The 25,867-nt window shown below is 42.0% G+C and overlaps 1 protein-coding gene across 1 annotated transcript in view; it reads right to left on the bottom strand.

The window, feature by feature from the left end:
* Window positions 1-237: 237 nt before the first annotated feature.
* Window positions 238-25,867, bottom strand: part of GABRR3 (gamma-aminobutyric acid type A receptor rho3 subunit) — a 40,462-nt gene continuing 14,832 nt past the window's right edge. The window contains exons 3-9 of the mRNA XM_026659040.1: window positions 18,431-18,498; window positions 16,040-16,263; window positions 13,035-13,117; window positions 9,955-10,095; window positions 5,041-5,193; window positions 1,568-1,764; window positions 238-540 (exon numbers count right to left, since the gene is read on the bottom strand). Coding sequence (XP_026514825.1) covers window positions 238-540; window positions 1,568-1,764; window positions 5,041-5,193; window positions 9,955-10,095; window positions 13,035-13,117; window positions 16,040-16,263; window positions 18,431-18,498 — 1,169 coding nt within the window. The remainder of the gene's footprint in view (window positions 541-1,567; window positions 1,765-5,040; window positions 5,194-9,954; window positions 10,096-13,034; window positions 13,118-16,039; window positions 16,264-18,430; window positions 18,499-25,867) is intronic.

The raw sequence follows: 25,867 nt of genomic DNA on the forward strand, positions 1-25,867 counted from the left end.
TAATTAAAAATCTCCTTAACATTCAGAAGTAAAACTGATGTAAAAGCATGAAGAAGCCAGAATTATTTGGGTTTTTAATTAATAATTTTTCTGTCACCAAACCAACATCCTCTTGACCGATGTCTGAATCAATTTCAGAAACTTTTAAACATTTCTTCTATTGCTGTTGGTTTTTTTAAAAACACAGATTCTGCTATCCTTACATGCAAAATAGTGCATAGATTATAATGTTTCCTTTCATACATACAAACCCCAGTAAAAAAAGTTGAATACAATATACACAGTGGGAAATATAATCCTGGAATACGTGTCAATGACGTGATTGTTCTGCAAAATAATCCTGCCCACATTTCCTTTCAAGGATCTCTTCCTTTTTATTCGGGTTGCATCCAGGTTGGGGATGCTGGCTGCCCGTCCCCGGGCTGAGCTCTCTTCTGAGTGGACCACAAAGGTGGTCATATCAATGTCAGCCTCATTGTCATGATAGCAGCCATCAAAGGCCATTGCTTGTACTGCATCAATGTTATACATTCCTGAAACCTGGCAACAGAAAATTATTGTGTGAGTAAGCAGCAGCCATTGGAGTGCTAAATAATGAAGCTCTATCCACTGAATAATCATCCACATGGAGGCTCTGTCTGCTAATGGCTGTGCTGGATGGAAAAAAATGTGGCTACCTCATAACATGAGCAAATGAATACCTACTTGTGGGATTTGTCTAGTATCAGCAGGGCCATGTTAGCTACAGCTAGGAGAACACCTCATAACATTTTCTATGAATATTCTCTTGAATAAAACAATGAATTCACTAGAGCTATATGAGCCCCTTTTATGTGTTCTCCTCCCTCGGATTATCTACCGAATGAGTTTCCAGGTGGGAATGTTTGTGGGAAAAGGCATTTTAAGTGAATATTAGAAAGATTAATGGAAAGCAATTTTTTTAACTTGTCAATGTGGTTATTCACATTAGAAATCTGATTCTAAGAACCAACACAGTCACTCATCACACCAGGAAATAGAACCAGGCCATGTGACCTCTCTCTCCAATCAAAAATCACTAAAAGTAATTGGGGGAAGGGAGAAAGGAGAAAAGGCCTTTCCTCTTCAGGAAGCAGGAGTAGGAAGACCCCACTGGCCATCAGGATGTGGGAGGATCCCATCCCACTCAGGATCCCAGAATGAAGAAAGATAGGGGCCCTCAATTACCAGGAATGGGGAGAAAGAGTTGATGGAGACCTTCCCTCTCAACGACCAGAAGGGGCAGAGAAAGCATGGACAGACTCTCACTCCCACCTCCCCAGGAGAGAAATATAGGTATGGAGTCCCCTTATCTTCTCCCACCAGAAGAACAGGGGAGAGTAGACCTACTCAGGATCCAGGAGAGGGAACGTACCTTCCCTCCCATCAGCCAAGAGGAGGAAAGAATGGATAATCAATTAGTCACTGAGCAGAGACAAACATAGTCACAGCACACACGTCACAAAATGCAATGGCATGTTGCTGTATTCGGATTACTTTGTGGCTTCTGTGAGGCTGTCTGACGACAACAAAACACACACGTTTGTACCTTCCCTCTTTTTTTGAGTTGTTTTCTCTCTTCTGCTGTGGTGAGATAATTCACAGCTGCATATTCGATGACAGACAGGAAGACAAAAAGAAAACTGATCCATAAGTATACATCCACAGCTTTTATGTAAGACACCTGAGGCATTGAGGCACTTACTCCTGTGATTATGGTTGACATGGTCAGCACAGTAGTTATACCTGCCAAAGACAGAAGTGATTAACACAAAAGATCCAATTGTTTTTATTTAACTGGCCACCAACTGCTTGATCAGAAAGATTTGTGGGTGCAACCAGTCGATCCCCCTTTTCAACTCTTTGTACAGGCTATGAAATGTGGGGTGTACCATGAAGGGCCATTTTACAGGACCTACCAAATACACCACCAGATTCATTAGGTCACCTCTGTGTTCATTCTATGGGAAATTTGATGGTCACATAAAGGGCTACAATGTGCCTAGTCCTAGCTCTGCATGAGTGTGAACAGAGAGGATGCTACTTGTGATTCCATGTGAGGTCCAGGAGAACCAAGTACCAACATCAGCACTAGAAAATGAGTAAGAACTGGAGTGAAGACAGGGCTGTGGTCAGCACACCTAGGCTGGTGCCAGGGACAATGTGTCCAATGCATCCTGTTAAAAGTTGCAGAAGATGCCACCGCTGTGTGTGCTGGGCCTAATTCATTTCTCATTGACACCAGCGAACATCAAGATTAAATCAACTGAAATCAATGGAACTACATCAGTGTAAAACCAGCATAAGTGAGGGGAATATTATGCCTCTGGGAGCTACTACTGGAGCAATATGCTTTCCTATTCTCTTTCTCACTCACTCCCTAAGCACAGCCAGGGCCTTAAAAACCACAATCAAGCCCAAACAATTTCCCCAAGAATTCACTTTAGAAATTAGGAAGGTATTTTTTAGATTACTATGGCAGCTCCTTGACAAGCAGGTAGGAGGAGGGATCCCCCCCACTCAATTCTAGCAACTGAGAAGAGAACCAAGAGATTCATTGTGTTGTACAATGACATTATGTCATGTAACATCAGTACAGTGTGAAGTGTCGTGATGGCACATCATTGTCCCACATTGACTCAAAGGAAAAAATAACACAACAGGACCTTGTGATCTAAGCTACATCTCTGCAACCCTATGTGGTGAAGTGATTCTCCAGCTGTTAAATACCGAGTGCCGCCTCTCTTTATTTTGGGTAGTGCAATGGCTACAATGGAAATGACTTAAAAGGGATGGGGACTGACTACATAGGAATTGCCATATCAGAACAGACCAACTGACCTTCACAGACTGATATCCTCTTTCCAATATATAAATTCACATATAATTTAAAGAAAGAAAACTGGTAACTTGCTAACTTCAGTAGAGCACAGTTTATCAACATTTTTAGATCACCTTTTGAGACTTTCAAGATTTTTTACTTTATTCAAAATAATGCATGATAGTTTTCCCATACATAAAGAGAAACAGGAGTTTCATTTATAGCAGTAGACAGGATATCTCCTAACAACTTTTCTTAGACCAACAAATAATTTATATCTTATCTTCTTATATATTATAAATTTTGATTGTTCCAATAAAAAGGAATCGCATTCTTTACAGGTCTCCTTTTTCCAGGATCAATATGGCGACAGAAAAACATTTTCTTTAGTAGCTCTAACTCCAGTTGATGTTGTTATTTTACACTAGAGTTCTCAAAGTTTTCCCTTGTCTGAGAAGTATGACAAAACAATCAGTTTCTGAGATCAAAGATGCTCTGATAGTAAGAATGAATAATGGGAACGCCACCATTAATTCTTAAATCTATAGCAATGGGACTTGGAAGCATTACAGGTACATTTGATAGAGCAATATGTCTCTACCAGATTCTCAAAGAGATGTTAATCTTGGGGAAAAAACTGTATTAATTCCCAGGCCATTAGTGTTAATCTCCCATCAAAGACAGAGGTTTGAAATGATCTCAAGTGATCAATAGCTGAAGAAAATTATCATGTTATAAAAAGTGACTAGTTAGTTTCTTATACACCCAATCCTGTGAGTGTTGAATCCAGAAGGGTGCATAGGTCAGGCCTTTACTGAGCAAAGTGTTAAGGCACCAAACGCAAAATTTTCAAAAGCACTTAAGTGACACAAGAGCCTAGGTCCTATTTTCAAAAGTGACTTAGGCACCAAGGCTCCGATGTGATTACCTGCATTGTTAGGCACCTAAATACCTTTGAAAATCTGGTCTTAAGCAGGTTAGACACCTAACTTCCATTGATTTCAAGGAGGGAGTTAGGCACCTAGTGGGATTTTCAAACCACCAAAACAGGTTAGGTACCTATCTGAATCTTTAGATGCCTAAATACCTTTGAAAATCAAGCCCTAAATACCTATGTCAACTTTTGACAATGAGACTTAGGTTCATAAGTAACTTAGGCACTTTTTAAAATTTTACCCCATGCATTTTAATACAACAGAACCTTTAGAAATGCAACATAACCCAACTCTAAATGATAGAATCAAAATATTAAACTGCCTCACAGCACTATTCTATAGCACTTACAACATCGCTGAGAAATTGCTCGCTTTGTGTGTGGAGGGAAATCATCCCTTTCCTAGAGTCCACACACAGGGACTCCTGTTTATGCACAGATCTCCATCTCCTATAGGGGGAGTATGATGTCAGCGGCCTCTGGGGCACTGGCGGCTGCCCAGGAATCCACTGAGAATCTTGCATGGATTTGAGGATCCATACAAGTGTTGGAGGTGGGTTCGGGCCAGGCTGGCATGCATATTTTCCTCTCCTCCACTCCAAGTCCATATTACCTTTTCCTCAGCACTCCCTGCTCCTTCTGCATTACAGAACATCGCCTTGTGGGGTGGGGAGGCGAATGGCTTTCCATGGGCATCTGTCAGAGGGATAAGTCCTGGCAGGACAGCCGCATTGGGAGCCAGAAGGTGGGGGGAAAGGTCAATGGGCCCCTGAGCTAGTGCAGAAGCACAAGGCCTCCACATAGATAGCCCCATGCCTCCTGAATATTCTCCCCTCCCCTCAAAATTTGCAGGACTTGGGGGGCCAGACTGCCTGCTTTGTCCACAGAGGAGCAAATTGATTCTTCGTGACAGCTGCATTTAAATGAAATTCCATGAGGGGAACCACAGACAATGCCTCTCCCTCTAGTGCCCCCTCACACGTTTTGTAGTACAATAAAACTGATTTGTGGAGTGCAAAATTCCCCCTTTCCAAGGGCAGAGGATGTATAAAGGAATGGATATGTGAGGATACAAAAACAGAGGATACAGACTAACACGGCTACCTCCTGATACTTGATATGTGAGGATGACAATGATGCTGTCACTCAGGCACCCATCTGATACGTGGCCACATATACACTGCAATCAGAACCCAGTTAAACTACCTAAAGCCCTCTTCCCTCTCCCTCCTATCCCTCTCCAAGACTAGATTGCAAAAAGGTTTACCCAGTGATACCCTGGCAGGAACAGCTCTTCTGTCAATCCAAAATGAAACCCAGGACAGCATCACCATCAGCATAGCTGGGAAATAGGATTGTAGCACAAAAAAGAAAATATGCCTTCTTAGGGCGAAGTTTATAAAAAGGCGGTTGTACCAACCTGTTGAAAGAAAGAGAGCAGCGAAAAAAAGAGATCAATGTTTTCATAAATGTAAGCACTCTTCTGACCAATCTCTGCTTTCCACTTTGCTTGCCCCTTACATTATATTAGTATTCTAAGGAATAATAAATAAATAAATAAATAAATAAATAAATAATAATGCCTTCATTTTATGTCATGACTTTCATCTCAAAGTGCTTTACAAACTGTTATCCACCCACCACTAAAATGGAGCTATGTCTGGAGTGAAACAGTACAGCTGTTTAAAGGTGCAGAAAAATACTACTTTACAGTTGAGGACAGAAAATGAAAAAAATGTAAACTGAAACCTCTGGGAGAATACAGGCAGGCAGAATATATGTTTCCAAAATGGAATTTGGCTGGGACAGTGAGACCGACATCCCTGCTCCCATGAAAAGTGGCATGAGGTCTTTTATTGCTGCAAATGCTCAAAGTTGTTTTATGTTACAACAGTATGGTTCCTTTTCTAGCACCAGGCATGGATGCTAGTTTAGAACTGATTTCAGAGAGAAGAGAGTGCCAACCACTGAATTACCAGGGTGACATTCTGCAGCACTGGACGCTCAGAGTTTAGAGACACATGGTGGGTGAGGTAATATCTTTTATTGCACCATCTTCTGTTTAGTCATAGACAAAGGAGGGTTAGTGGGTTATAGATTGTTGCAATGAGCCATAAATCCAGTGTCTTTATTAACAGAGGGGTAGCCGTGTTAGTCTGAATCTGTACAAAGCAACAGAGGGTCCTGTGGCACCTTTAAGAGTAACAGAAGTATTGGAGCATAAGCTTTCGTGGGTGAATGATGAAGTGGGCATTCACCCATGAAAGCTTATGCTCCAATACTTCTGTTAGTCTTAAAGGTGCCACAGGACCCTCTGTTGTCTTTATTAAGTCTGTGATTTTTAGTGTCTAACAAAGTTCTGAATGTTAGCTCCCAGGCTCATCTTTTAAAGGTGTTGTGCAGATTTCCTTTGAGGATGAGGACTGATAGGTCAGATATGGAGTGATTGTTTTGTGAAAAGCATTTGCCCACAGGTGACATGGCGTTTTTGTCTTCTATCTGAAGAAGTGAGGTTTTTACCCACGAAAGCTTATGCCCAAATAAATCTGTTAGTCTTTAAGGTGCCACCAGACTCCTTGTTGTTTTTATCATTTTCTGTGAGAGCTCATTCAGGAGGATACCGATTGTCTCATTTCACCCACATAGCTGTTATGGAGGCATTTAGTGCACTGGATGAGGTACACCACATGTGATAGGCATGGGTAGCACCATGGATCTTGAATGGTGTGTTGTGGGTGGGTACTGGTCATCTTAGCAGAGGCGATAGGTCTGCAGGTTTTGCATCTTTTGTTATTGGAGGGTCCGGTGCACAGTGCTGCTTTGAGTTGGTGGGTCCTGGTTTGTGGGGAGCTTGGTTCTGATGATGAACTTAGGGAGGTTGTTTGAAGGCCAGAAGTGGGGGTTCAGGAAAGATTTTTTTCAGGATGGGATCCCCATGAGTAATTGTTTAAAGATACCCCATATGGGTTCCAATGCGGGGTGATAGGTGACAACTAGTGGTGTGGGTTTTTTTATTTTCATATTCAAGCAGGTTCTCCTTTGTTCTAAGACTGCAGAGGTGTTAACTTCCCACTTCACCTGGAATAGTCTCTTACAACACATTAACTCCTTATGCTAAACAATCTGTCCCACCTTGTATTTAGCTGTGATACGCCAAGTATCTTTCCTAGACCCGAAGAAGAGCTCTGTGTAAACTCGAGAGCTTGTCTCTTTCACCAACACAAGTTGGGCCAATAAAAGATGTTATTTCACCCACTTTGTCTCTCTAGTATCCTGGGACCAACACAGCTACACTACTAGGAACAACAGTGAATTTAGAGTACAGAGTGAGGTTAAAAGAAGACAGAAATGGCTGGAAAGCCAGAACCTGCCTTTGCAGTGAGAATATAGGCATGAATGAGATTGTAGAAGAACACTCGTGCCAGTTTAAAGAGCTTTTTTAGGAATGTATCACCTGATAATAACAAACCAATCTAAAATTAAACATAGCCTACATGGTTTTAGCCTGGGATAGGATTTTTATTTAAAAAAAAAAAAATTTCTTCAGAACTATGGTCCAGACTGGTTCCTCCTTTGCGGAACCCCTGGGGAGGGGAAAGAGAGGCAGGAGAATTCTGAGAGCTTTATTTCATGGAGTTCCTTGCAAAATGTTCCCGACTTGGGGAGAATTTAGAGGATGGTGAAGTGAGGAAGGAATGAGGACTTCCAAACCGGTGGATAACGGGGATCTACAGGAAAGGACAACCCAGATCTCTGTCGGCAGGAGATGTCCAGGGGTATGTCTACACTGGAGCTGGGATCCAGACTCCCAGCGTGGGGAGACAGACTCACAATAGCAGGGCAGAAGCTAGTGCACTAAAAATAGCAGTGTGGATGCTGCAGTTTGAATTCTCAATCCCACCTGACCCGCTAGGCTTGAGAGCCTGAGTGGCAGCCCGAGCTGCAACTTCCACATAGCTATTTTTAGCACATTAGCTTGAGCCCTGCTAATGCAAATCTGTCTACCCAGGCTGAGAGGCTCGCTCCCTGCTGCAGTGTATATGTACCCTATAGGACCAGCTTCTGTCTCTGTTCATCAGTCCTCTGGCCCCTCCTGCCAGGAGGGCTCCTATCAGAGTCACACCACCATTGGTATCCCCCTGCACTTGCTCAGTAATGTTATTAGCTTAAGAGGAGCTGTTCTGCATTTAATAACCATCTTCCATGAGAAAGGAAAGGAAAAGAAAAAAATACAGCATCCTATAATAAATTCCAGGCAAAACAAAGCTAAAGTGCAGTTATATTCTGACAAGTGACTACAAGAAAAAGGCCCCATTTTACTCAACAGATTTGCTCCTTGTGTGTATTCAGTCATATCTCATTGATTTCAGTGACAAAAATACACCTTTCCTGCTTTTAATTATTTTACCCTGCAGAGCCAGCACTTCATAAACACGTGTGTTTATTAAGTTCCAATCAGTTACACCTTTGCAAACTCACTGCAGACCAGGGGTTTGCACAGGTATCACTGATGGCCTGATCTAAAGGCAATGAAGTTGCACATGTGCCACTGAGGGCCTCATTTGTCCTGCAGAACTTTTATTAAATGATGAAGGTGAATGAGGTGAAAATGACCCAGCTTGACTTTCAGAGCCCAGCCTCACTGTGGGGTGCCAGCAGTAATGGAAGAAACCCTCAATCTTTCTCCTAGTAAAATGAGCACAATGACGTGGATATCAGTGAGGTGCAACAAACGTGGAGCTCCCCACTGACATTCACATGGACATTTTTCAGGTTAAAGATGCTCTTTAAATCTGGAATTCTGCCTTTAGCTTATACTGTTTTATGTCACTTTTTCACAAGAGCCAGAGCTAAGGATGAAGTGTCCGTGCAAACTGTGAATTTTTCCAAGTTTAGCTAGATGGCATCACAACCTCAATACTAGTTACAAATATTGCTGAATTTAATAGCAGATATTAAAGTGCAAACATTGCAGTTTTAAATGAATTTTATCTAAAGGTTAAAAAGAAGCTCTCCTATAAATAAATCTATTTGCAGCTTTCCTGCATGTCTTAAAGCCTTTTATTAAGCTTTATGCACATCACCATACTACATGAAATCACCTCTACTCCATTAATAAGCTCTGATAATTGAGGAGCAACATACTCACTGAAATGAATTGATTCACAATAGATACTATAGCACACGCAGCATGCATATTATTTTTACCAGTTTTAAAAAATACTGTCACTGTATTTAGGTACAGAAGTGTTTCAGTATTTCGGATCACATGCACAATATACAGAAGATAAAAAACAGCCGTGGATGAATTCATGACCATAATACTCTCAAAAGGTCCTGAACTCTTTTCAGGTTATGAATAGTGCCAGAACCACAAGAGGAAATTAAGACCCATATTTTGGGGCAGATATTTATATTGAAACAAGATTGCACTGGGGTCTCCATAAATATTTTTATGATGTAGAGGAGGGATTTTCCTCTGAAACTTTTTGTATAAACATGAAAAATTTAGTGAGCAATTAATGCTGAGTTAGAATAGTTGTTAGTGCTCTGCATACCCGTTCCTTGAGGTCAGCTGTGCTGTGGAGGCATCATGATTACTGGATTGTTTTCGCAACATTTCACAGCTAGCATTCAAAATTCATGAGTCAGGCCCATAGAGCCGTAAGATTTTGGAAAAAGAATAGATTTGGGGTTCTTTTTTTTTGGCCTTCTAGGTTTTGAGCCTTCTGGGTTCATATTTTCAAGCTTTTTCTCTGCAACCAAGAGGGCTAGAAACTTACTTTATCAAAAAAAAAAGGGGGGGGGGAAGCTGAGATCCTCCTGTGATCACCTGGCCTTAAAAAAAGGACCAAATAGTGCAAGAGCTGGCAACACTGCTACTGCTCTACATGCCCCCTTTCTACAGGGTCTTCTTTAGAGACCAGTATTTTAGATACTATATGGCACCTCAGTGTTATACAGACCGCGTATTACATATGTAATGTAATTCAAAAAAACTGGGAGCCAGAGTGAAGACAGATCCATTGTGAGCAAATAGATCAGTCAGTTTATAATTCTAGGTTTCTTAGTGGAAATGATAATGCTCATCATTGTCTATTAATAGTAAAATAAAATGTAAAGTATATGCTGTATGGTTGAGCTAGGTGTTTCTCTTCTAATGCCAACAAGCATACTATACCAGTACTGCTGTAGAAAGCTAGTCCACTAGAAGCACTGAACTCTTCAATGAAAAACTGGGAAAGGGAGATCTGCTCATCCGTGGTCAGCGACTCATTCCCATGTTTCCAGTACAGCATCAGATCATCTTCATTATAAGCATCTAAGAAAAAATAAAAGCTAAATTACCAACTCTGCTAGGCTGAGGCTTCCACTTGTTTCATCGGGGACAGCACCTTAACTCAAGCTGGTCGGAAAAATTTCAGCGAAACATTCTTGTGTCGGAATTTGCCAGTTCATCGACATCTAAATGTTTCACAGGGATTATTCAATTTTGACAAAGTTCTGATGGAACCCAGCCAGAGTCGCGATGGAATCCTGCCTTTCCTTCCAGCTCAGCAGCACTGGGACCCTACAGCTTCCAGGATCTGCAACTCTGGGGCAGCCCAGCCAGCAAACTGCCCCAGACCTGGGACTCCAGTCCCTTTCACAGAGAATTTTGAAATTTTTGCTTTTCAGTCCAAATCAGAATGAAATCATATTTTTCAATATTGAAATTCTCTGCAAAATGGAATTCCCTTTCTCCACCCAGCTCTACAGCTTCTATAGTCCTTGGTTAGGGGTGGGCAAACCAGGCCAGGTGAGAAAAAAATTGCCCCTGTAAAATATAAACTATTTGACAGTGGCAAAACAAACAATTTTTTTAAGGCTTGAAAAAATTCAGTCAGTTGATTCCTACATTCTCTCATTTTTGTGTGTCTTTGCTCTCTCTTTTTTCAGCCTAGTCCATAAAGCAGAAGTTTCACAATGTCACAAGAGACCACATTCTAAAGTCATTACTCAATTTTAACTTGGTCCTTACTCAGGTAAAATTCCCTTCGAAGTCAACAAGATTTTTGACTGAGCAAGGACTTCAGGATTTGGCCCAGGGTATTTCCAACCTAGCTGGAACCAGGAGCAAGCAACAGTCTCATGAGAGTGGCTTTCTTGTGATAACCAAAGGAGTTCAGATACATTTTGGTAATTATTTGAACTTTTGAGGCTTATCTGTAGTAAAACCTTTGCAGCAATTCTCCCAACACTGGTTTGGATTTGAATCTTGGCTATGGAAATGTACAAGATGCACACAGTGAGCTCACACTTGGGATGGGGAAAACCTCTGCTAATTGCTGCCTAAGGGACTGATCCCATAACTACTCCATGTACAGAACTCCCATTGAAGTTAAGGTAATTCAACATGTTTCGCAGCTGCTGGATTGAACTCTAAGGGACTGCTCCTACACTCACTGAAATCAATGGGAGGTTTGCCATTGATTTCAGCATGAGTAGATGCAATGCTGGCAGACCAGGTGCCAGCTCCTGCCAAGACAAATTCATAGCCAGGAACCAGTTTGTATTGTTAAAACAGATATTAGAGTTAAAAGAATGTGTTTAGACTTTATGAAATGCTGGTAGGACGCTGCATGTATTACTCTTACTTATAATATCTGTATACCATGTTACAGGGTAATATTTATGTGTTTGCTCTGTAACTACAAAAATGTTTGCTAAGGGCAAGTCTATGCTTAAAATGATGTGCCGCTGTAGGGCTTTAATGAAGAGAGCTCTCCCATCAGCATAGTTAACCCACCTCCCCAAGAGGCGGTAGCTATGTTGACGGGAGAAGCTCTATCGGCGACATAGACATAGAGCTGTCTACACAGGGGGTTAGGTTGGTATAACTGTCACTCAGGAATGTGGATTTTTCACACCCCTGAGCAACATAGTTACACCGATATAGGTCTGTAATGTAGACCAGACTTAAGCCTGTAAACCTCCATAGTCAGGAGAGAAGCATTACAAATACTAGTTTACCACAAGAGGTGTCATCTCCTCCCCAACAAAAGAAGGCCTGTAGACACCAGACACACCATTGTGGAACATCGGGGGACAAAAAAAGACTTTGTTAATTGCTTCTCTGACACCCATGAAGAGGGTACGTCCACAAGCCCTCGTCCCATCACAGCTTGAATGCTGGGGGAAAGGAATAAAAATCCCTGTTAAGAAGAAATTATCACCACTATGCTGCTTAGAATTTGGAGAGAGCAATACTTCTACGCATAAGCAAGAGATTCCCAAGAGGTTTACTTTGGGTTAGCCCTAAAGGACATACAGAGCTTGTATATATAGCAGCTACTATTAGCTTTTGGAAGCCTAAGACTGTAACTCATTTGTGTGTGTGTGTTTACCTTCTTTAACCTTGTAAATAACTCTGATTTCTTGTTCCTAGTTAATACACCTTTTAGTTAGGTTATTACAGGATTGACTACAAGAGTTGCCTTTGGTGAGAGATCTAAGGTACAACTAACCTGGGGTAAGTGACTGGTCCTTTGGAACGGGGAATAACCTGAATACTGTTGTGATTTTTAGTGTAGGGGATCATCTATCACAAAGGCAGGCTTGCCTGCCTGGCAAGCTAGACCAGAGTGCCCAAGGTTGTTACAGTGCTTAAGGAGTTCACGCTTGATATTTGGTTGGTGAAATCTAATTACAGAACACCAATTTGGAGTTTGTGCTCTGCTTCTTCACAGTTTGCCCTGAGGTTGGCACCCATGTTCATGAGCCACTTCGGGCAACCTGACAGTAGGTTCAGGCCTAAATCGGCTCTAATGTCTGGCTACCATTATCAGGCATAACATTCGGTGCTTGTACCATAGAGACTGCAGTTTGTATGGTTTTTACTAATCACCAGGAGAACAAGATCTAGAAGCCTTTGTATTCTGTTATTCACAGATACTTGCAGATAACCTTTAAAAATGAATTATGCTGAAGGACAAATGACTCCATCTTTCAACATACTATTCTCCATGCCTAAGAAGTAGGCAGAAGCATCTTTACCTTTCTTGTTTTCCAAAAATATTCAGTGTTCTGGGGGGGTTATTCCCAAGAGTCCCCAGAAAGGCCAGTGTTCTGTATGTGTAGACTGAAAGGCTCAGGTCACATATCTTCCAAAGTAAGTGTAGAAAGTCATCTAGCAAGGGGGAATTACTATGACAAAATGAAATGTGGGTAAGGACGCACATATAATGAATATATATGGTACCATGATTGAGTCAAACTTACAACTTTCCAGTTCTAGAGAGCAGTTCTGAGTGTCCAGAGGGAATCGGCTGAAATCCATAAAACACATGGAAGAAACTGTAATCCTACAATAAGGACCAGAAAACAATTGTTGAAGAGAATTTTCACTATTCCTAAAAGGAATTTGTGACTTTGTAGACTTCTTATTGTGGACCCTGGGGTCACTGAGGGGTTTCAAAAGTTTTCTGATCTTTGCCATTTTGAATTACATATTCTAAAATCTCTTTTTTTGATTAAAACATAAATCTAAACCAGTGGGAGACTTTTTTTTTAAAATAGACAATATTTTCTTATTACTATTTCACCCCCAATTTTTAATCTCTCCACTGGCTGGCTCCCCATTTTCTACCATAGAAAGTTCATGGTGCTTGCTGTCACTTTTGAATTCTGCATAACTGGTTATACTTCAAAATTTACACCTTAACAAGATCAACAGGGGAAGTTCAGAATTCTTGGTGCTATTATTTCCAGTCTTTCTGACTCCAGAGCCAAAGAGACATCAGTGCAGAGGATATTCTTCGGGAGGGTAATTTCACAACTAGAAAGGCTATAATATATATTTCCATAAAAAGATAAACCCTGATTTTCAAGCTACTCACACTGGGGACTGCACATAGAAAAGTGCTTAATACTTTTTATGCATGCATGTTTGAAAATCATTCTAAAAAATGTAGGAAAATCCAAGCAAAGATGTTAATTCTGTCATTCCATCTGTTTTTCCATGAATGTGTGGAGGATCAGTGTCCCCGACATTATAGCCAAGAAACCTAAATAAAAGGTTAGAGACAGCAGTTCAAATATAAATACTGTATATAGTTCTAGTTATTGCTAAATTTCCCTGTGCTGTCACAGCCTGCTTGACATTTTGCTTTGATCTTCCAGAGGCAAACCCAAATTGAATTCTACTGTGCTTATAATTGAATTTCAATGACTCATGGCTGGTGACTGCATTGTGGATGGATGTTTACAAGTGTAGGAACTTATGTGGTTGAAATAAGGCTTTGAAGTTGACACTTCTTTAAAATGATGTATAAAAGTTGTACCTCTGTGGGTGCAGTTGTTTCAGTCTATGTAGCTGCAGAAGATTCAATAAACCAGCAGCTGTATATTGATTGATAGAATGAAGATAAGATTATCAAGAATTTTTAAAAAAAACATGAAATCCTAGACTCTGGACATTGTAGATAAATCTGTGGAATATGCACATTTTCCACAAATAAGGATTTGGATTACATCCTAACCTAGGATGTGATATCAAAAGATGCTTTTTATGAACATATGATTCTTTAAGAAGACAGGCATTAATCTAGCTGAGGCTATAGACACACTGTATGACCTTAATCATTCTAAACCTCTTCGAAACCAAAGAACATTTCCTTTGATCGATTTCACACTAGGAGGTATATTGCACTAAATTGAAAGTAGGCAGTCTCCTACGGGACTTTGTGATTGGCAGACATAAAAATCTTGCAATCTGTTTAAACACTGTGTGTGTGTGTGTGTGTCTGTGTGTGCCCGCGTGCGCATATATACATATATTTGACTACTACTCTCCAGACAAATAACTGAAATTCTTGAGGAGATCTCAGAACTATCAGTGTCAGGTAGCGGGGGAAGTAATAATTGCTGCGCCTCTAAATTTATTCTGTGGCCTATATTTACTCTGTGGCCTGTGTTATACAGGAGGTTAGACTAGACAGTCGCAATGATCCTTTCTGGTGTAGGAATCTGTGAAATTTCATCTCTATGCAGAGGGCCCCTGCATTGGGGAAAATTTCATCCATTAAGATCGTCTCTGCCACATCATGCAACGTACATAAGACTCCTCAATAAAAAATAAACGATACATTGCAGATAATAAGGGGAAGTTTAATGATGCAGCTATTGTCTAGTACATCAGCCAATTTCTTGTAGGGAAATTAGGGCTTCTTTAACAATTCTAAGCACTGCACAGTTGATATCAACTCCAATAATCTGCTCTGACTGTACGTATGGAACTCCTATTGCTATTGTGGCAATGCTGTGCATGTACCATAGAGAAAAAAATATCAGGACTGACATCATTAATGCAGAGCCCAGGGGAGAATTTTGTTCTCTGTTAGCAATTTCGGACTTTATTGCAATCACTGGACAGAAATGCACAATAAGTACTGCAATATTAATACAACCATTGACATTAATGGTAGTATGCAGTGTTGCTCCCAGGATATGGGACACACAAGGTGGGTGAAGTAATACCTTTTATTGGACCAACTTCTGTTAGTGAAAGGGACAAGCTTTCGAAGGTCTGAAGAGCTCTGTGTAGCTCAAAAGCTTGTCTCTTTCACCAACAGAAGTTGGTCCAATAAAAGATATCTCACCCACCTTGTCTCTCTCATTAACAGTAGTAGTTTTTTAATAGTAGCAATCTCTTATATCTGATGTCTTTTCATGTAATTTTTTAAAAAAATGAACAAGATGTAAACATTCCCACCATCCCACCACACAAACTACAGAAAATGTTTAACAGGGGAATGATAGGAAATTTTATAAGCTGTAATGTCAATTCTGAATTTATTTTCATAGTGGTAAATTAGGAATTTCAAATACTTGGAAAATCACATTAGCTGACACAGTGCTTGTCTTAGGTACTGACATACAGGTGGTCACCAATTCCCAGGGTCTCCTTAGTGAAAACAGGGATTAATGCTGGTCCACATCTCAGAATCTTGAGGAGGTGCTTAAGGTCCCTTATTTCCTTATTTGAAAAGGACCAATGTGTCTTTGGGTCAGCCCTGAGCTGCCACCTTATATGCAACAGAACCTATGACAGCCCCAACATATTGAACAAATAAAAAAATAAACCCCTATGAAAACTCCATATTTAACCACAAGGATCTCAGATCATTTTTCAGCTCCACAACTTCTGAGCTTGCTCTGTCCAGGCAGGCAGCAGCCATGTAGAATTTTGCTGCTGATAGTTATGGGGGGGGGGGAACTGCCCTTACCTTAGGCTGAAGAGTACGTTGCCATCAGGGTACACTCGGAGCATCACATTCTCCATAGTTGTATCATGGATGAAAGATCTTTTGGAATGGACAAAAAATACATCAGGTACCCAGATCTTTTTGATCAATCTTCCATCAAAGGTCATGCTTCTGTTTTTGGTACTAGGAAATGAAAGTCTCTCATCCTTCCAGTAATGTCTGAGGTATAAGGTCATCGTGAAGTCCTTTGCATAAAGAAAATTAAGAGGAAGAGATGTGTGTGTTTTTTTCCTGGTTCTGAATACAGCAATAACCAGAACAACTAATCAAACCTGATGACTTTGAACTACTTCTGCTCTGGGCTTCAAGACGAGAATCCTCAAACCAGAGCGAGATCACCAAAGCCATGCAGTGAGAGCACAACACAGATGGAAGATATCTTGAGATGTCTGCTGTTTGCCCTGGTTAGGTGGTACTTATAGTCAGCTAACAAAGGGCCTGATTTTGAAGTCCATACTTCTTTCTTACACAAACAAATCTACCACTGATTTCAATGAGCTGTTGGATTGGGCCCAAAATATAAAACAGTCCCCAAAAGAAAATAGCATTTTAGTAAGTAGGATAAAAGCAACTGAAATTACTCTACAGCCCTTCCACTGAACTTTTTGCTGTTTTCTCTTGATGTCACATTAACCCCTCATTTTTGTCATTTGCAGCCAATAAATGAGTTCCTATTATCTAAAATATACAAGAACAAATTCTGATTTCAAGTTACACTCGTGTAAATCTACTGGGTTTACACCAGATTTGTACCATGGTAACTAAAATCAGAATTTGACTCAAAAGTGTAAAATGTAACATATTGGCACCTGGACCCTGAGTAACATATTAGAACTCACAATGAATGAATGGGTTTGTGTGCACATACTATTACAGGTGGGGCTGGCAGCACCATCTATTACTAATGTGGCCCAACATTTTCCATTATAAGAGCCTGTTTTTTTGTGTCCTGTAAATTTGCGAAACTTAAACCATTTGGGCTGAAATTTTTCCAAGTTGGGTCTCTGCCTCAAGATGAATTTTTTTTGGAGAACTTCAGCCAAAATCATTTCCAAGACTAAGGAAAAACATGTTATTTTGCAACATTAATTTTTTTTTGGCAACTTTTTCTTTGAAAAGCTTCAGTACCCCACTTGCTTCGGGGAATTTGAAATTTGGCAAGGGGTGGCCTTTGTGTCATGGATGTGCCTTTGGCCGTTCCTTTAAAAAAATAAATACAGTTGTAGCTTTTCCATAATCTGACTGCTATATGTGCTTTACTGTGCAAGACTAGCCTGATGGCAAAGTTTATTTTCTTGGAATAATTACAGTGAAAAAGGAACGGAGAAGATATTTAGGCTCTGATCCTGTAATGTGATCTACTAGTATGGACCTTTGAGCTCTTGTGGCATCCCACTGGCTTCAGTGGGATTCCGCATGAGAGTAGTGGATCCCATAGCAAGATCAGGGCCTGTGGCCTAAAACTACATTTGAAGTGAGAAATTAATATTGTAAATGTGCTCTTTATTCAGAGTTAACCTGTGTGGGCATTCTAGGATTGAACAACGCAGCAATAATGTAAGTGAAGCTGTGAATATGGCATGAACAGGATGCATTCACAACGTTATGTTCTTGACTAGCAGTAAGAGGTTTTCCCTCTCCAAGACTGTGTGCATAGTAAGGTTTTTGGCAGATTCTTCCATCTCTGCTGTGTCACTATTGCAGCTCAACCAGCACTAGCAATGATGGGAGTGCTAGTGTATTCCAGATACTGGCATCTGCCTACCAGCTAACAGTAGGTGTATATGGCATAGTGGTAAAAATGTGGGTGGCCAGTACACACTTAGACCACTGCTAGCCCCAGTGATGCTGCACCAGTGCTACAGCAATGGAGGGACACAAAGCTCAGTGTAGGCATTGCGTCTTTGAGAGAGAAAACTTCTTAGTGTAAGTCAAGCACATAAAGCCGTGATGCAGAATGAATGGAAGTTGCCTCTGTGTACAGGACCTGCACAAGCTAAGGGCTTGCAGAGTGATTTTCAAAAATGTGTGACACCCAGGAACTCCCTCTCAACTTAACAGGAGCTATGGAGTGCTCAATACTTTTGAAAAATCAGGCCATTAAGCGCTTTGTCCCTGGGCACACAGGAGACATTTAACACATATTCACATGTAACATCTATTAATTTCAATGAAAATTACTTTCATGTATCAAGATGATAATATAATCTTGTAGGATTCTACTTCTTTAACTATATTGGTTCTACATCAGAATCTTGGAGGGTTATTTCTGAAGCCTATGTGATCCCAGAGTTTTGGTTACAATTCTGTCTTCCATCAGTTTAGTAACAGGATTTAAGTGATAAAACTTACCATGTCAACTTCTGAAATGCTGTCAATACTTTCCACCTGCACATCAATGCCCACTGGTATTGGTGACCCTTCAAAATAGCAGAACAAAAAATGTGACCAGAAGTGACAAATGTTTTTAATATACACCTATATGTTAATATAAACCTAAACAACCTGCATTGCTCACTGCCTCTCCACACATGTGCTGCCTTGAATTAATTTTAAAACTGTTGTGTGCACTGAATCCAACCTTAGTAACCAAAAGAGAAAGTCAATGACAATGAAAGAAAACCTGATGTTAAAAATCTGATCAAATAAGCACATGTCCTTCAGTGATCTCTTTGCAACCTAGCACAGGGTATGACTTGGATTTACAGCATGACCCTGAAGTTTGATGAGTGGAAGAAAGTTTTCTTATGATTCTGAAACTAATGAAGCTTACACAACTCATTAGACTGGCCCTGTGGAAAAGTTACATAAATACCAGTATCAAATATACCAATGATTGTAAAGACTATTAGTGAAAACTTTTCGTCCACCTTCTAAAGAAAATTATTTATTATACTTCTAAAGTAACTTTACCAGGTAACTAATAAAAGTTTGTCCTATAATAACTTGAAATGGATATAGGTCCAATAAATGGGAAACCTGCTCACTGACTGCTAAATAAAACCATATTCTAATCTGTTTCTCAGTGCTGGTGCAACTACACTGGTACTAACAACAATGCAACATAAGAATGGCCATACTGGTCAGACCAATTGCCCATCCAATCCAGTATCTTGCCCTCTGACAATGGCCAATGCCAGGTGCTTCAGAGGGAATAAACAGAACAGGTAATTGTCAAGTGATCCATCCCCCTCACTCATTCACAGCTTCTGGCAAACAGAGGCTAGGGACACTTCAGAGCATGCAAGCCTTAAGGTAGGCATAGTTCCCATGTTTTTACCACCACATCATGAAAACCTGCTCACAGAAACATTAACTATTATCAGGGCTGGCTCCAGCGTTTTTGCCGCCCCAAGCAGCGGGGTGGGGTGGGGTGGAGGGAAGCCGCGATCGGCACTTCTACCGCCGCCGCTTCGGCGGCAATTCGGCAGCAGGTCCGGTCCTTCCCTCCGAGGGAGCAGCCGCCGAAGAGCCGGTCCTGCCGCCCCCTTCCATGGGCCGCCCCAAGCACCAGCTTGCTGAGCTGGTGCCTGGAGTCGGCCCTGACTATTATCTGACTACGGAATGGCAGTAAGGCCACTGGCTGTGATGACCAGGGAGAGTATGGGAGAAGATGGATATAGATACAATTTAACTGCTGTAAGATTTTATAAATAAATTAAATTCCTAATCAAGTATTTTGCAAGTCAAAGTTCCCATTCTGCCCACTATTCTGAATTTCAGAGCTCTGGAGAGCACATATAGGTTAAAAATGCATCTACAAAATACAGGCAGAACAGCGAGGTGACTCCCACTGATACATACAGGGTTTTTTTTGGTATTAAAAAATATAAAAAAGTGCAACATTAAGGTTAAAATTAAAACAGGTCAGGAAATGCAGAAGTTAAGGTTCCCAGACCAATGCTAACAGTTACGCTTTACATTTACATGAGTTATCCAGTATATATTTTACAGCGAAGATACCAAGCCTGAAAAAAATTAAGCATGTGCTTTACTTCAAGCACATGAGTAGAGACAGTGACATTAATGGGACTGCAGAAGTCTGACTGAGAGCAGAATTTGGGAGCACCGTAAGTGCAACCTACATCTAAAATAAAATAATGTTAAGTTTGTAGGATTGTGGCTTTGAAGCTAATGGAACTACTCACATGCATAGAGTTATAAACATGCCAAAGCATTTGCAGAATCAGTATCTCAGTCAGTAACATGGAACCAGAGAAACAGGAACAACAGTGTATGCACCTGCAATATGGCTGAGACATTGTTGCTGTCAGAACATTTGGACTAGAGGGGAAAGAAAGAGCTGAGGATGTGGGAGAAAGTCAAAGAGAGCTCAACATGAGAGGAGAGGAAAGAAATTTGCATTTAACAATTATTGACCATAGATGATATTATTTTGAAATCTCTGATGCTTAATAAATTATTTTAAAAATGTAAATAATGTACCTCAATACAGTATGCATTATTTTCATTGCTCTTAACTAATGTATACAAAAAGCGAGAGAGCTATTTTTCTTACATGAAGAGACTTTACATAAAATTAAATGTAATACTTTGTATCTGATCCCTTTAAACCTCTCTCTGCTTCTCCTGCTTCTTGTATGGCAGCTCTCAAGGCTGTAGTCGCTTCTGCAGCTGCTTTGTCTCCAGCCTCAAATGGGCATGTAAATTGGTAAATCTAATTAGCTATGGATTCACTGGCCACTACCTCACCTCTGCACTGGCCTAATCCCACTCTCACTCTGAGCTAGGGCAGATCAAGCACTCACAGAGCTCTAATCCACCGAGTGCAGGAGGTGCAGACTTCTCCACTCACTTTGACCCTAATTTGGCAAAGTACTTAAGCACGTGCCTAACTTTAAACACGTGTTGTCCCTTTAATTTCAATGGAACTGTTCACACGCTTAGAGTTCAGCATGTGCTTAAGTAGCTTGCTGAATTGGGGGCTTTCTATATCCTGTCCCTCCTCTACCATGAAACAAATGCATACTGGTGCTTCTCTGTTCAGGCCTTTCTGGATCTATTAGTTGGGTTGGAGCATTTGTCCCTGTGAGTCAGAGCCAACTTCCACTAAAATCAATGGTAATTAACCACCGGAACAGATTACCAAGGGAGGAGATCCAGTCTCGATGTAAAGAGTCCAAGTGATGGAGAATGTATGTTTTTCTAAAAGAAAGGCTTTAGTTCAACCACAAGTTGTTGAGTCACTGGGTGAAATTCTATGGCCTGTGTTATACAGAAGGTCAGACTGAATGAACATCATAATCCCTTCTGGCTTTATTAATCAATGAAGGAATGGAGAGACGCCTATTGATATAAATGGCACTGGACTGAGTCCTAAGAGAGAAAGAAGAATAAACTACTCTCTCTCTCCCGGAGGTGGAGTTGATCAGGGTTGAGGTACAGAGATGGGACAGTGTAGCGAAAGTTTGTGCTGCTGGTGCCTATGCCACAATGCTGCTATTAATAAATTCAGTCTCTGAGGCTGACAATGAGGCACCAGCACTAATTTCATTTTAAAATAGTATCGAGAGAAAATCTAGGTTTTTAATTTTCCCAGTTTGACAAAATGGGGGGATGGGCAAGAGCATTTTTTCATTAAACTGAGCAGCTCCAGTTGCTGCTAGAGAATTTCCACAAATCATTATTTTAGAGGGATTAGTGATTTTCACAATGAAAGTTCTGCAGATTTTCAAGATAATTACTCCTCAGCAGCAAAACCAAATTATTTTCAGATGGATTTATATTTATGCAACAAGTCCTGCCTTGTGGAATCAGTTTTCCTTCATTTTATTTATTTTAAAAGGTTTAAACCAAGCTAATGTTTCTCTCATGAGTGTGGAGTTTATTTTCATCAGTAGCCTGAGTGAAAGATAATAGCTGCATATGCAAGTTACGTAACTTTTTTTTTAAATGTAGGTCCTCACGAATTCTGCAGCATTTTAGGGTCAATTTATATGGTAGGAATGACAAAATCCTATGACAGACTTTAGAGAATTTTAAGGTATTTTTGTGCAGTTATACCTTTTACCATGTAGCTGCTGTACTGCTCCTGCATTTCCATAGGATACATGTAGAATTTAGGGGACTCAGCTAGTGAATTCCAGAAGCTTTGATCTTTCCACAGTGCTATGATAATCAGATCATTCATTACCCAGGAAAAAATTTAACACTTCCTTTTTTGTTCCAGTTTGGAAAAATTACAATATCCCAACAGTGAATGCATCGCTATTTTGCCAAGCTCCCGCTACTAGATGGAGTATCAAACCTCTTCCAGTTGCATGCAGTTGTAACAGGGTGTGTTGGCTTTTTAAGGAGGCTACAGACCCAGAATAGCTCACCCCCCGAGTTCTTAGACCTGATGGAAGTTGTAGGCTCGGCAACAATGCATACTGGGAAAGGGGCAGGCATATAAAAAAGCTCCTGTTCCCTCTGGCAAGGCAGAGAACAAGGAATAGGTAAGACCTAATGATGCTCTCTCCGGAAAAGGGCCAGAGAAGCTGCCTAGGAGGGAGGTCAGCTGGACAGAAGGGTAAGGAGACCACAGGGAGAAGAAAGTACTGTGGAATTTGTTACAGCTCCCTGGGTTGGATAGAGCTGGGGGGGCAGTAATAAAGGGTATTTTATCCTTGTCCATCTGTTTGTTTGAAGTATTTGAGATGGGATGGTGCCAAAAGTAGCCAAGGCCTAGGATGAAAGTTAGAGGACTATCAGAGTGAAGGAAGAGATCTTGGGCAAGAAGGTCTTGGGCTTGAAATGTTAATTGAGTGCTAGTTTCCTGTCAAAGCTGTATCTTCCAAAAGACGGTGGGAGGAAGCCCTTCACTCCCTCCATCACTAGGGGAAAATTCCTGAGATCTGCAATGGAGGGCTGTGACACAGAGAGGAAAAGATCTAGGTGCTGAATGGCGTGTTGGAGCCCTTTTTTGCAGTGGATTTCCATTGTACTCTTGCTTGCCTTGGAAGAGACGGAGTTGTTCTAATTTAGCTGAAAGAGTAAAGTAAACTACCCAACCAGTAAGATGATCTGTGAGGAAAATGAGACAGAGGCCACACTTGATAACAGAAAGAGGAAAGATAAGCCACCTGCGTACAGAAACTTTTACCTTCTACTGGCTAAATATTACCACACATTACAGTTCAGGTATTTCTTAAGTGTGTGTGTTATTGTGCTCTCTAGGGCTATGTCTACACTACAAAATTAGGTCGGATTTATAGAAGCCGGTTTTATAGAAACCGGTTGTATGCAGCCGATTGTGTGTGTCCCCACATAAAATGCTCTAAGTGCATGAAGTCGGCGGACTGCGTCCACAGTACCGAGGCTAGCGTCGACTTCCGGCGCATTGCACTATGGGTACCTATCCCACAGTTCCCGGAGTCTCCGGCGCCCATTGGAATTATGGGTTGAGATCGCAATGCCCGAATGATGCAAAGCAGTGCCGCGGGGGGTTCTGGGTACATTGCGTCAGGCCCCTCCCCCGCCGTCACAGCAACGGCAGACAATAGATTCGCGCCTTTTTACCTGGGTTACCTGTGCAGACAACATACCACGCCAAGCATTGAGCCCGCTCAGCTCAGCTCACCGTCACCATATGTCTTCCGGGTGCCGGCAAACGTGGGACTGCATTGCTACACAGCAGCAGCAGCTTACTGCCTTTTGGCGGTAGACGGTGCAGCATGACTGGTAGCCTTCATCGGCGATCGGGATGCTGGTAGCTGTGGGGCTGGCAGCCGTAGGGCTGCATTGCACCAGCCCCTTGCCTTTTGGCAGTAGATGGTTTATCACGACTGGTAACCGTCCTCGTCGGACAAATTTACATGTTGCCTGAAATGCTCATAGATTATTGTAGCCTGAGCGCCTTTACCAATCCTTCTGGCTACTGTACAGCATATATTGCTACACAGCAGCAACCCCTTGCCTTTAACCGTCCTCGTTGGACGATGATGGCTACCAGTCGTAGTATACTATTTTCTGCCAAGTATTGTCTGCTAAGCACCCAGAAAAGGCCGAGGGCGATCTGGGTGCTGGCAGACATGTGGCTGGCAGACGTAGGGTTACATTGCAACCAAGCACCCAGACAATGCCGAGGGCTATCAGTCATGCTGCACTGTCGTCTTAAGATGTAAAAAATAGATTTGTTCTGTATTCATTTCCTTCCCCCCTCCCTCCGTCAAATCAACGGCCCGCTAAACCCAGGCTTAGGAGTTCAATCTCTGGGTGGGGGCATTCTGTGTGACAGTTGTTTGTATTTCTCCCTGATGCACAGCCACCTTTCTTGATTTTAATTCCCTGTACCTGTACGCCATGTCGTCACTCGCCCCTCCCTCCCTTCTTCCCCTGGTCTTTAGATACTAGTTTCGCGCCTTTTTTCAGACCAGACGCCATAGCTATCACTGGGATCATGGATCCCGCTCAGATCACCGCGGCAATTATGAGCACTATGAACACCACGCGCATTGTCCTGGAGTATATGCAGAGCCAGAACATGCCAAAGCAAAACCAGGACCAGCTGAGGAGGAGGCGATTGCAGCGCGGCGACGATAGTGATAAGGAAATTGACATGGACCTCTCACAAGGCACAGGCCCCAGCAATGTGGAAATCATGGTGTTACTGGGGCAGGTTCATGCCGTGGACCGCCGATTCTGGGCCCGGGAAACAAGCACAGACTGGTGGGACCGCATCGTGTTGCAGGTCTGGGACGATGCCCAGTGGCTGCGAAACTTTCGCATGCGTAAGGGCACTTTCATGGAACTTTGTGACTTGCTTTCCCCTGCCCTGAAGCGCCAGAATACCAGGATGAGAGCAGCCCTCACAGTGGAGAAGCGAGTGGCGATAGCCCTGTGGAAGCTTGCAACGCCAGACAGCTACCGGTCAGTCGGGAATCAATTTGGAGTGGGCAAATCTACTGTGGGGGCTGCTGTGATCCAAGTTGCCAGGGCAATGAGAGACCTGGTGATATCAAGGGTAGTGACTCTGGAAAATGTGCAGACCATAGTGGATGGCTTTGCTGCAATGGGATTCCCAAACTGTGGTGGGGCGATAGACGGAACCCATATCCCTATCTTGGCACCGGCGCACCAAGCCACCGACTACATAAACCGCAAGGGGTACTTTTCAATGCTGCTGCAAGCCCTGGTGGATCACAAGGGACGTTTCACCGACATCAACGTGGGCTGGCCGGGAAGGGTACATGATGCTCGCATCTTCAGGCAGTCTCTTCTGTTTCGAAAGCTGGAGGAAGGGACTTTCTTCCCGGACCAGAAAATAACCATTGGGGATGTTGAAATGCCTATCGTTATCCTTGGGGACCCAGCCTACCCCTTAATGCCATGGCTCATGAAGCCATACACAGGCAGCCTGGACAGGAGTCAGGACCTGTTCAACTACAGGCTGAGCAAGTGCCGAATGGTGGTGGAATGTGCATTTGGCCGTTTAAAAGCGCGCTGGCGCAGCTTACTGACTCGCTCAGACCTTAGCGAAAAGAATATCCCCATTGTTATTGCTGCTTGCTGTGCGCTCCACAATATCTGTGAAAGTAAGGGGGAAACATTTATGGCGGGGTGGGAGGTTGAGGCAAATCGCCTGGCCGCTGAGTACGCGCAGCCAGACACCAGGGCGGTTAGAGGAGCACAGCAGGGCGCGGTGCGCATCAGAGAAGCGTTGAAAACCAGTTTTGTGACTGGCCAGGCTACGGAGTGAAACTTCTGTTTGTTTCTCCTTGATGAACTCTCCGCCCCTACACCCCCCCCCACCCGGTTAACTCTATACTTCCCTGTAAACCAACCACC

Source organism: Terrapene carolina, unplaced genomic scaffold (assembly GCF_002925995.2).
Source record: "Terrapene carolina triunguis isolate 2854851 unplaced genomic scaffold, T_m_triunguis-2.0 Scaffold558, whole genome shotgun sequence".
NCBI classification, from domain to species: domain Eukaryota; kingdom Metazoa; phylum Chordata; order Testudines; family Emydidae; genus Terrapene; species Terrapene triunguis.